Below are 13,200 nucleotides of genomic sequence, written 5' to 3' on the forward strand. Positions count from 1 at the left end.
ACGCATTTTGTTTACGGTTATATGGCATCAGACATATGGTTAAGGACCACACAGGTATTGAGAGAGGAAACCCGCTGTCGCCACTTTATGGGCTACTCTTTTCGATTATCAGCAAGGGATTTTTTATATGCGCCATCCCAGACAGGATAGTACATACCACGGCCTTTGTTACACCAGTTGTGGAGCACTGGTTGGAACGAAAAATAGCCCAATGGGTCCACCAACGGGGATCGATCCTAGGCCGAACGCGCACCAAGTGAACACTTTACCACGGGGCTACGGCCTGCCCCCAAACTTAATAAATAAAAATGTTTAATACCAGGTGTGTGTTCAGGGGTCAAACCTCAACTTACTCAAAGCAATTTTTAAGAAAAACATATTTCCATGACTCAAACCGCACTAGAAACTTTGCTTACCAGTCTAGACCCCCCCACCCCCCGCCCCCTGCATAGTTACCTGAACACATTTTACACAATAAATGTTTAAATATGCAATACTGTATTTAAATGTGTACGAACATGTTGTACTTTTATTAAAGCAAAACACCAAAGAAAAACCCCTATGCTGATTTTGTTGTTTTAATTACAGGTAAATGTTTCCCTAACAGTATTTTCTCACCTTGCTTATCACTGCATTTAGGACAGACTGGAGGTGTTGTTGTTTGTGTATCGGTCGACTCAAGACCATTTATCAATTCCATAAATGATCTGAAAAAAAAACCCATACAAGAAAACATTTTGTAATGGAGCTTTTAGTAATATACAATACCAGCTATACAGTTAAGAACCAACCTACAGGGATGAATGTTTTAAGTAGGGACTGGTGTGGTGATTTTACTGGATGGAGTTTAATCAGGGGGAATGGCTCACAGGAAGGAAGGAAATGGTTTATTTAACGACGCACTGAACACATTTTATTTACGATTGGTCAAGAAATGCTATTTGTGGGAATATTAGGCACTAAAAACTGTCAAGAAATAAAGGAGGGGAAGTTTGAGACCCCATTAGCTCACTGGATCATACAATTTCACAAAACATCATAAACCTAGTTTTTCATGTAAATGTCCTTTTAATCTTCCGTGCTGACATAATTTTCTGCGTGAAATAGTTAAGTTTGTTTTGTTTAACAACACCACTAAAGCACACTGATTTATTAATCATCGGCTACTGGATGTCAAACATTTGGTAATTTTCACATGTAGTCTTAGATAAAAACCCTATATTTTTTCATTAGTAGCAAGGGGTATATTATAATTACCATCTCAGACAGGTTAGCACATACCACAGCCTTTGATATACCAGTCGTGGTGTGCTCTGGCTGGAACGAGGAACAACCCGTTGGGCCCACTGTGTTTTATCACTAGGCTACATCCCGCCCCTTCCATTCACGTAAACTAAAATCTACAACTACACCACAATTCGTTTAACTACTAACAGTACATGTAATAGAGTTTGCAGATTACACATTTCATTTTCTTTCGTTCTTCTAATGTTCCATCTTCACTGCTGATTTAATTTTCTGCATGAAAAATAGATGCCAAACACATCTAAAAATGTACTACAAGTATAATTACTAATCGTAGACATACACTTACAATGTTTTGTGACATTGGCTCCCGACGACAACTTGCATACTAAGAATATTATTCTTAAAATAATTTCTGTATTAGGGTCATTCTGTGTCAAATGAGTTGAAACTACAAGGGAGGTTTCAAGTGGCTAAAACGGTCAAGGGAACACAGCAATTTCACCGGTTAGTTCCAGTGTCTAAGTCAAAGATGCATGCCTACAAGCTGAGCCTGCAGAGTGACCCACCAGACAAGTATCTGTCCAGGATTCTGATGATGATATGACAGAGTTACCAGAGGAGCCTCCCATTGAAGCCAAGAAGCAAAACTATGTCTGTTATCTGTATGACAATGAGGCGTGGGTTGGGCTAGTTGAGGACATTTCAGAAGAGCATGAAGACTTCTTCATTCGTTTCATGCACCCTCACGGACCTTCTAAGTTATTTCACTGGCCAAACGAAGAAGACACTTGTTGGATTGGTGAAGGGGACATTTTCTGTGTCATTGATACACCTTCTATTGCATCTTCTCGACAGATGTACTCTCTGAGTAAAAAGGATGATGCTAGAATTGCAAGACTATGGGGGAAGTGGGTGACCAAATGATTCTGTGACTGCTGAACTGGTGAGAAGGCAATGAGGGAAGTAGTTTGATATCATATGATCATAGCATGTAGGCATACAATGTATTACTCGGTGTTCAAGAGAGATGGTGATTCCTAGCATCAGGAATTGGTCATTCAGGTTTACTTCAGTATAGCTAATCAGACGTTAATGGCAGAAAAGGTGTTATTTTCATGGACATGCAATTTTTGAATGTGTATTGCTGCTAAACAAAGAATATTACACCTCTGAAACTTTTATATGTTTTAGTTAACATGTGGGAGATTAAATTTCAAGAAAGGTCATCTCAAGATCACGTGATCCACAAGGTCAATTTCAAGGTCATAACAAAGGTCAAATGGTCAGTGTACTCCAACATTCTCCAATCTGAACAATAATAGCAAATTTGGAATCCTTGTCAAATGGCCTTTCCAACAATACCAATTTATGAAGATTGGCCCAGTAGTTCCTGAGATATAAGGGTTCAAAGGTTGGCAGCCATGCCCATTTTGGCCGAAAATCGCTAAATTTGGGGGCCACATCTCCCACACCACTGGTCCGATTGGATTTGGTGCTGTGGGATCCCAATCAACAAGTAAACCAAGTTTCATAAAAATCTGAGATGGTCGGGTTTAAAATATCTGGGTTTTTTGGGTGATTTGACACAGAATGACCCATTAGTGAACAAACTTGGAACAGCCAATACCTGTTTTCAGATTCATCACTGGGCTGAACCGCAGCCGATTTATCATTTTTCTGGATATCTTGGACTGAACACCTGAATAAGAAAAATACACTGGAGTAAATGTCCTATGTTGTTCATATCTCAGAATATAAGTAACTCAGTTTTGACTTACTTACCAGTCACGATGAGAGAGAGAGAGAGAGAGAGAGAGAGAGAGAGAGAGAGAGAGAGAGAGAGAGAGAGAGAGAGAGAGAGAGAGAGAGAGAGAGACAGAGAGACAGAGAGAGACAGAGAGAGAGAGACAGAGAGAGAGAGAGAAATAACAAGCATTCTGAGATTATTGCTAATGCAATACATGTCTCTTACTGGGCCATACAAAGTTCAAAGGCCATAACTGTAAAAAAAACCCCACCCAAAACTACCACTCAAATAGAGGAACTGTGTCAGTTCTATCAAAATATAATAATAATTTTTAAAAAATACTCTCTTCCTGATTTAACAAGAGTACTGGTACATAATATGGCCATCAGGAGTTTGATGGAAAACCATATCTATATTAATGAATATGTTATGAGTATGATATCAATTTTAATCATGTGAAATGTTTGTAATGGGATGAATGAACAGTTTGTTTTGGACCAACCACCATCCCAAGTTGTTCCTACAAGTGGTTTGATGGTCCTGTATGCATCTGTATGCAAGATATGATCTGGACAAGGATTTACTATTATGTGCAGTAAACATGAAAAATAGGTCACAGTGACCTAGTAATAGTACGCGACACACAGCCATCCCAAGTTGTTCCTACATGTGAGGTTTGGTGGTCTGGTATGCATCTGTATGCAAGATATGGTCCGGATAAGGATTTATTGTTACGTGCAGTAGACCGTGAAAAGTAGGTCACAGTGACACACTGACATCACAAGTTGTTCCTACATGTGAGTTTGATGTTCTTGGATGCATCTATATGCAAGATATGATCTGGACAAGAAAAAGTTAACAGACGGATTGATGGACAATGCCATACCATAATACGACCAATAGATGGGTGTATAAAAAAACACACACAAAAAAAACATTCCCAAGAATATAAACATTTTTTGGTATAGTCTTATAATTACTTATTTAAAATAAAAAAAACTAAACAAAAAGGAATATTTAATAACACTTCAGTATACCGTTTTATTTGGTAACTATTAGGTAAAGAAAGAAATTCAATTTTTAAAATCGAAATATACATTCACCAGAGCTTAAAATGTGCTGAGATGTTAAAAAAAACAAAACATTCCTTTCTTTTCCTTTCCTTAATAAACTTACAAGAATTTGCAGTCTGGACAGAATAACTTGATGAAATCCGATGAAGAAGGATCGGGCTGAATCTTTAACAATCTGGCCTGAATTCGGAATATGTAAGGGACGCTGTGATGCAGAATGTCTGAAATCTTGGTTCTCTTTATGTGGTGGTGGCCGGTTATAACTGAGAAACAACAAATAAACAAATATACAGTGAAACCTCTCAAGACCAGATCCTCAGTAAACCGGAATACCCTCAAAACCGGACATTTTACAGTCCCTTTTTAAAAATCAGGACAGAACTTAACCGATCTAATCCGGATCCCTCTAAAAACAGGACATTTGTCTTGGGTCCCAAGGGAGTCCGGTTCAGAGGGGTTTCACTGTATATATATTTTTATACAGTGAAACCTCCCAAAACTGGACCCTTTGTTAACTGGAAATTCCCTCCAAACTGATCCCTTTTCAAATATGAATAAAGAACAGAGTCACTATAAACCAGAAACCTTTTAATCCCGACTTTTTACGTGGTTCTGTGGTTATCTGGTATAGAGGGGTTTTATTATATGCAGATTACCTTTGATCTGTAAAAATCAAATCCACAGATATTTTACTGAAAGACATTTACAAATACATTATGTTTTGCATTTATTAACGATATGCACACAGGTAAGCATTTAAAGTTTTACTAACCACTCAAAATATAACATATTCAACATATTGTATTTAGTAACCAGTAAGTAATATTTCAGTAAACTAATGAATATATTTTTTTTAATTTGTTCAGTCCCTTATATATTTAATGAACAGTGGAATAAGTTGGAGAAAAATAACTGAAGAGCTTGAAATTACCATGCCAGCTTGCCGTCTCAGATAATCTATTATGTCAGCTTGTGAAAATAAAACAAAGCTCCAATGTGTCAGAATAACTCTAGCCTCATCTTACCATGCATACTTACCTATCATATTTAATATTTTATTTTAGGGTAATTAATGTCCGAACCAAATTGTTAACAACTACGATAAATTACTCTCCTACCTTTAATTACTGTTACATTTCCCCAAAATTTTGTCCAGACACAAGTTGTGAAAAAACCATTAGAGTGAGACAGATTCCACATATGAGACTGTAACGATGTCACCAGTATCGACTTCGCTGAGATAACAGGGCAAAATACATGCAGTTTTCTGCCGTCTGCCATTTTGCTTTTTTAAGGAATACTCTTCAAGAGGGGTGAAAGCCTCCAAATTATGTGAAATAATTAATATAAAATCAATGATCTCTAGTGGTATCTTTTAACAAACAAATACTACTAAAAAATGTAATATGATATCATCACGTTTGCTTTTATATCATAACATGTTATGATGTTGTTAGTTAAGTCATATCCCTTTTCACCCCTCTTGGAGAATATTCCATAAAAAGTCAAAATGGCAGCCGGCACAAAATGACATGCTTTTTGCCCTATGCGATCTCAGCAAAGTCGATATAGCTGAAATGGTTATCACCTAGTATGTGGAATCTGTGTCATTGTAATGGTTTTTCCTAGATTTCTGTCTAAAAGTAGGAGAGCAATTTATCATAGTTGTTAACATTTTGATTCAGACTTTAGTATACAAAAACTGTCTCCCACTTCTCCCACGTGATTCATTTTGGAACAGCCCTAATTACAATGTTTCGGGACATGCTCAACAATAGCTTCCCACTTGAACCATAAAATACACCATGATATAAATTACAGTTCTGTGACTGACATAATTTGCACTGTTTTGAGACACGCACAACATAGCTTCCTACTTTAAAATGCAAGTTAATACAGTGATACAAATTGCATTGTTTTCGGACATGCACAACATAGCTGCTTACTTCAAATGTAATTTAACACCCTGATAAAAATTGCACTGTTTTGAGATCTATGTGCTCAACATAGCTAGCTACTCTGTACCATAATAAACACCATGGTAACATAAAAATTCACCTGTGGCAGTCTCCAGCATACACCTGGTCTGAGAGCTGGTGCATGGTGGACTAACAACGTCATCATCCAGTGATTTCGCGGTCCGCTGAGCATCATCGACTCCATCAGCTCGAGTCTGGTTTCTTTGTGATGCACTGCAATCCCGACTACCAGTAGAACTGTCGCATAAACCCAACACTCGTTCTTCAGTAACCGTTCCTTGTTCAGTAACCATTCCTTGTTCAGTAACCGTTCCCTGTTCAGTAACCGTTCCTTGTTCAGTAACCGTTCCTTGCTGTGGTCTTGCACTAGGATCTACAACATAATAATTCATTCTTGTACATACAGTAGAATCGTGTTGCTTCGAACTCGGAAGGGGCAATTACACTGCGACACTCAAACCAAAAACGAAGTCCCGAGTTACACTTACACGATGATGACAGAATGGTTAGGTCGAACTACCCGATGGGTTGAACACTTTATCAAGCACTGACGGGGTTCGAGCCAAATGGATTCAACTGTAGTTGAAACATTCAAGTTCCTATAGCTTAAGGGATGTTTTGACAGAGTTCTGATCATATGTGCAAACCTTCCTTGTTGTTTGCATTAGTATCTGTATCAGAGAAACTCATATCTCTGCATAAGGGAAGTTCAAGGGAAGTTTTGATAAAGTATAATGGTGTATATGCAACCTTTCTTTTTCAATTAGAATCTGCAACAAAATAACACATTGGTGTACAAAGCTCAAACCATTTAACAGATTGAAACTCATATTTCTGAACAAGGCAGAGTTGAAGGGATATTTTGACAAAGTTCCCAGTGGGATGTATTGCCACATAATCACAACACTTATTCTTCCATGTATGTAAGAAACAAAATCAGCTACTGTCATAAAGGTTAGTCCTGCAGCAAGAATTCTATTAAACTGATTTTGTCAAGTCTTTTCAACAATGAGAGCAGTCCACTATTTCGCTTCTTTATTTTAAAGTGTTATTATTGGAGAAGACATATACGTAATATAAGTAATGACAAGGTAAATAATTTAAAAATAAATAAATAAAATACTGTAAAACGGGTATTATTCGCGGCAGTAAATTTTTGTGATATCAAAAATGCAAACAGTTCGCGGTTTTTAATTTTTGCAGTGTCATGGTTTTTGTTTGTTTGTTTTTTAAATTACTAACATGTACAAAACTATACTTTGGTACATAACATTAAATCGACACTAGAGTGGTCAACAGAGGTATCCGTAATATTATCCCTTTCTGAGTGAGTCCGCTAAGTTGCTGCAGCCACATGTCCAGCGGCGACCACACTGTATATACAATTAATGAAATTAATCCAGGATGTGGTTCAATCAACTTCTCCAGTGTGAAATAAAGACAAACACTTGTACTAGTAATCTTGTTTTTATGTTTAAACACCGGTTGTTAAAAACGTTCTCACCTCTTTTGTTTTTGTCACTTGTCGATGACGGTTTTTTCCGGGAGTTTACAAAACCATTTATGTCCCTTATTTTGATTGGCCAATTAAAAATGGCTCATTATACTAATTTCTAAATGTTTATTCACAGCTTAGCAATACCAGTAAGAATGTCTGTTCCAAAAATCAACTACATTTATCATTCTTCACAAAAACAGTGTTATGGCAGGTTCAATTTTGCAGTGGTTAAAAAAAGTGCGGACAAACCTGAAACTGTTGGTTTACCTGACCCTTCAACATGTTTAACGATCGAAGAAGTTCAATCGACACAGGCCGCCAATGATACCATTGATAAATTAAACACTTCTACAAATTGTAAACAAAAACACAGTGAATATAGACTGTATGATGCAGAACAGCATGCCAAAATTGCTAAACTGTTTGTTGCTGTTTTTTTGTTCTAATGGATTTTATTATTTCGGTAAGTGTAATTTTCGCGGTTAAATTAAAAACGTGAAAAACGCAACAATTACACATTCGTGAATAATACCCTTTTTACAGTATCTTTGTTTCCAGATTTTTTTTATTTTTAAAAAAAAAACCCCATTAAATTTTAAACTACTTTTCTGAAAGCCAGTTCTGATTGTTAGCTTTCAATATACATGTCCCAGGACAGGACAGGACACACCACTGCCTTTAATACACCATTTATAAAGCACAGAACCACCATGGGCAATCAATCATCTTTCAATATACATGTCCCAGGACAGGACAGGACCCACCACTGCCTTTAATACACCATTTATAAAGCACAGAACCACCATGGGCAATCAATCATCTTTTACACCATATAAAGCATGTCCCAGGCAATCAATCATCTTTAATATACATGTCCCAGGACAGGACAGGACACACCACTGCCTTTAATACACCATTTATAAAGCACAGAACCACCATGGGCAATCAATCATCTTTTAATATACATGTCCCAGGACAGGACAGGACACACCACTGCCTTTAATACACCATTTATAAAGCACAGAACCACCATGGGCAATCAATCATCTTTTAATGAAGCACTCATCGAATTGGAGGGTCGGGACATAGCTCAGTGATACCGTGCTCGCCTGATGTGTGATCGATCTAGGATCGATTCCCCTCAGAGGGGCTTATTAGACTATTTCCCGTTCCTGCCTGTGCAAACAACTGGTGTATCAAATGCAGTGGTATGTACTATCCTGTCTGTGGGATGGTGCATATAAAAGATCCCTTGCTGCTAATCGAAAAGAGTAGCCCATCAAGTGACAACAGTGGGTTTCCTCTCTCAATATTTGTGTGGTCCTTAACCACATGTCCGATGTCATATAACCATAAATAAAATGTGTTGAGTGCGTCATTAAATAAAACATTTCCTTCCTTCGTTGAATTGGGGAAGGGAGGGGGTTGATGGATTCCACAACTTTGTGAATTCTGGATAAGAGGCTCTTTCACCGAACTAAACCGCCTTCTAAATTTACTACCAACTATTACTGGATTACTACCAATTATATAATTAAATAATTAAAATGATTGTTGAATGTTTGTTTTTCAGGACAGCAATCTCACCTTGGTTATTATTACTCTGCTCTGTGAGTATTTCCAAAGGAGTTGCTTTGGCTCCTACTAAATCGAGTCTTTTTGAGAGATCTTTCACCTCAGTATTGTCGGGGTTCAGTTTAGTAATGCCACGCCCAAATGACGTCCCACGGTGCAGACAGAGTTCAAGAGTGGCAAGCTCTAAACAGTCACGGACGACTGGTATATTCTTAAACTCGGCTGCATGCAGGTTGGACAGCTTTATAAAGTCCCCCGGCTGAAATCAAAAACACATCATACAAATTGGTAATTTCAATATTTTCAGATTTATGAAGTCTCTAGGCTGCTGCCAAAAACATATCATACAAAATGATAACTTTATTATGTTCAGCTTTTTGAAGTCCCCATGCTGCAATCAAAAACACATCATACAAATTGGTCATTTCAATATTTTCAGCTTTATCAGCTAATTTTTTTAGGCATTATGAAAAACATTCCGGGAAACACATTTTCATATCTCCTAAGGTCAAGGGTCATAACTCTATCAAAAAGGGGTAAATCGCCATGAAATTCTAAGTTAATCTGTAATAAAGCTACACACAAAATTTCAGCTCAATATCTCGAGGCATTGAAAAAAAAAAAAGGTCTAGAAGACAAATTTTTGTCTCTCCCAAGTTCAAGGGCCAAGAGTACCAGTGAGGTACATGATATGCCCATCAGGAGTTTGATGGAAAACAATATCTATATTAATCAATATGTTACGGGTATGATTCAAGTCTAATTATGTGAAATGTTTGCAATGGGATGGATGAACAGTTTGTTTGGACCAACCACTATCCCAAGTTGTTGATGGTTCTGTATGCATCTGTACTGTTATGTGCAGTAGACTGTGAATAGTAGGTCACAGTGACCTAATAATAGAACACGACACACCACCATTCCAAGTTGTTCCTACATGTGAGGTTTGATGGTCCTGTATGCATCTGTATGCAAGATATGGTCCGGACAAAGATTTACTGTTATGTGCAATAGACCATGAAAAGTAGGTCACAGTGACCTAGTAATAGTATGTGACAAACCGCCATCCCATGTTGTCTATATGCAAGATATGGTCCAGACAAGGATTTACTGTTATTTGCAGTAGACCATGAAAGGTAGGTCACAGTGACCTAGTAATAGTTAACAACAAACCACCATCCCAAGTTGTCTGTATGCAAGATATGTTCCAGACAAGGATTTACCGTTATGTGCTGTAGACCATGAAAGGTAGGTCACAGTGACCTAGTAATAGTTACCGACAAACCACCATCCCATGTTGTCTGTATGCAAGATATGGTCCGGACAAGGATTTACTGTTATGTGCAGTAGACCGTGAAAAGTAGATTACAGTGACCTAATAATAGTATGTGACAAACTGCCATCCCAAGTTGTCTATATGCAAGATATGGTTCAGACAAGGATTTACTGTTATGTGCAGTAGACCATGAAAAGTAGATTACAGTGACCTAGTAATACTATGCGACAAACCGCCATCCCAAGTTGTTCCTACATGTGAGGTTGATGTATGCATGTGTATGAAAGATATGGTCCAGACAAGAAAAAGTTAACAGACGTACGTACGGATGGACAGACAAGACATACAGACACCACCATACCATAATACAACCTATAAATGGGCATATATAAATGGGCGTATAAAATTGGGTAAATCACAATGTAAGTCAAATTTGATCTGTAACAGTACCTGATAAAGCTACAAAGCAAAATTTTACCTCAATATCTTGAGGCATTGCAAAAAGAGTCCGGAATTTTTTTCTTATCTCCCAAGTTCATGGGCCATAACTGTCAAAAATGGATAAATGGCCAAGAAAGTCAAACTTGATCTGTAACAGTACATAATACAGTGAAACCTCTCAAAACCGGACACTCTGTAAACCAGAATTCTCTCAAAACTAGACGTTTCTCACCATCCCCTTTTAAATATCAGTACAAAAGAGAACCTCTCTAAACCGGATACCCCTTAAAACTGGACTTTTTACTTGGTCCCGAGCAAGTCCAGTTTACAGGGGTTTCACTGTAAAGCTATTCACAAAGTACCAGTTCAATATAATGAGGTACTGACAGAAAGATAGACAGACAGACAGAAGGATGGAGACAAAACCTGTAGTCCCCTCCGGTTGGAGCGATAGGGGACTTAAATAAATAAATAAATAACACTACCTGTTCTATTATATTGTACACATCTAAAATCATAAATGTACCTTTATTGTCCTGCCCATGGCAAAATGATCGTCAAAGAGACAAACATCAACAACAAAACCAGCAGCTTTCCTCTTGAGAGACTTTGAAGACAATGTGTTAATTTGTTCTTCATTCACTTCAAGCTGATGTACAGGACTGAAATGGTCAAAGTGTGGGTTAATTAAGATAATACTTTTTTTCAATTTATTTTTTTACATTTTCTATTTAACGACGCACTCAACACATTTTATTTTACGGTTACAGTATATGGCGTCAAACATATGGTTAAGGACCACACAGATAATGAGAGAGGAAACCCGCTGTCGCCACTTCATAGGCTACTCTTTTCGATTAGCAGCAAGGGATATTTAATATGCACCATCCCACAGACAGAATAGTACATACCACGGCCTTTGATATACCAGTCGTGGTGTACTGGCTGGAACGAGAAATAGCCCAATGGGCCCACCGACAGGGATCGATCCCAGAACGACCGCGCATCGAGCGAGCACTGTACCACTGGGCTACGTCCCACCCCCAATTAAGATAATACAGGAACAGACAGTGTCAGATAGGATGGATGGATGGATGGATGAATGACTGGGCATGTGGATAGACGGATGAATGGATTGACAGTTTGATGAATGGTTGTATGGATGGATGGTTTTAAAAGTTTAAAGTTTGTTTTGTTTAACAACACCAATAGAGCGCATTAATTAGTCATTGGCTATTGGATGCCATAAAAGAGAAAACACCTCAAGATTTCTCCATTTCTTTTCAACATTACCTGTCCTCAAACAAGTACAGCATTCAACAGAAGGCAGTGGGTTCCAGCATCCTTAGATGTACCTGTTTTTCCCCCAAAGACTGACACAGTGGAAGAACAGGCCAACCATGGTAAGCCCCCTCCAAGGGATGCCCTTTACAGACCAATGCATGTTATGTTAATAACAACAATCATTGTCGTGGCATCCATTAGTAATGGCACACACGACTCGATGATAGTAGAAACCTGGAGTCAGTAAGCCACATCTCATGCAGGTTTTGATAGGATGGGAATGCGTAGCCACCAGGGATTCAGGTGTTGGGTAACCTTCCAATTCGTTGAAGTGTTAATAAAAACCAGCAACAACAATATGGGTGCATCGATCAGAACATCAGAACATTGAACTAAACAGGCCCCTGAGTGTTTTCTGTCCAGTACACCAAAGATCTGTTAGTTCAACTAACCAAAGTGCAGCGCAAATGGTGAATGTTATCTGAACAAATGTCCCATCACCAAACCAGTGCGTAAATGTCAGGACCTCAGGTTGGTAAGAACAAAGTAACGTGGAACTGATCCAGGTGAACACAGTGTTCTTAGTGATGCTATGCAAGGTGCTCTGGTTGCATGAGAGGAACAGTCACTTTCTACAGTGTCAGAAAGACCTCGTTCTCTCAATGTAGTACTTGAGGGCTCGAACAAGACATTAATACAAGTCCTTGACATTGGGTGGACCCACGAATGGAAGAGTGTGCTTGGATAGCGTGGGTGCGAAACGCTGAAACAGGAAACTGGTTCTTGGCCATAAAGTTCATCAGGAGGCCCAATGTAACTGAGGTGTTGTCTCTTTGGAACTGCACTATGTCCATATCCAGAGCATGGATTTTTGACTTGCCGCCATAGCAAACCTTGTCAAAACCTCGAAGAACGCCTCATCAATGGGCTCATAATGAGCCTCTGACAAGGCACTCAGAACAAGATTTAGGTCCCATTGTGGTGAACGAAGACACTGAAACTGGTCCTCGTGTTGGAAACCCTTGCTCATAGTGTGAATCTCAGGCACAGTTGCCAGCTTGGTACCAAGTGGCTGAATC

At 38.4% G+C, this 13,200-nt stretch overlaps 1 protein-coding gene across 2 annotated transcripts in view; it reads right to left on the reverse strand.

Moving 5' to 3' along the window:
• Positions 1-13,200, reverse strand: part of LOC121392876 (protection of telomeres protein 1-like) — a 35,965-nt gene that overhangs the window by 4,396 nt on the left and 18,369 nt on the right. For both annotated transcript variants that reach the window (XM_041490683.1, XM_041523927.1), the window contains exons 12-17: positions 11,364-11,499; positions 9,133-9,379; positions 6,127-6,420; positions 4,172-4,331; positions 2,876-2,947; positions 619-707 (exon numbers count right to left, since the gene is read on the reverse strand). In XM_041490683.1, the coding sequence (XP_041346617.1) occupies positions 619-707; positions 2,876-2,947; positions 4,172-4,331; positions 6,127-6,420; positions 9,133-9,379; positions 11,364-11,499 (998 nt within the window). The remainder of the gene's footprint in view (positions 1-618; positions 708-2,875; positions 2,948-4,171; positions 4,332-6,126; positions 6,421-9,132; positions 9,380-11,363; positions 11,500-13,200) is intronic.

This window comes from Gigantopelta aegis, chromosome 3 (genome assembly GCF_016097555.1).
Source record: "Gigantopelta aegis isolate Gae_Host chromosome 3, Gae_host_genome, whole genome shotgun sequence".
NCBI lineage: Eukaryota > Metazoa > Mollusca > Gastropoda > Neomphalida > Peltospiridae > Gigantopelta > Gigantopelta aegis.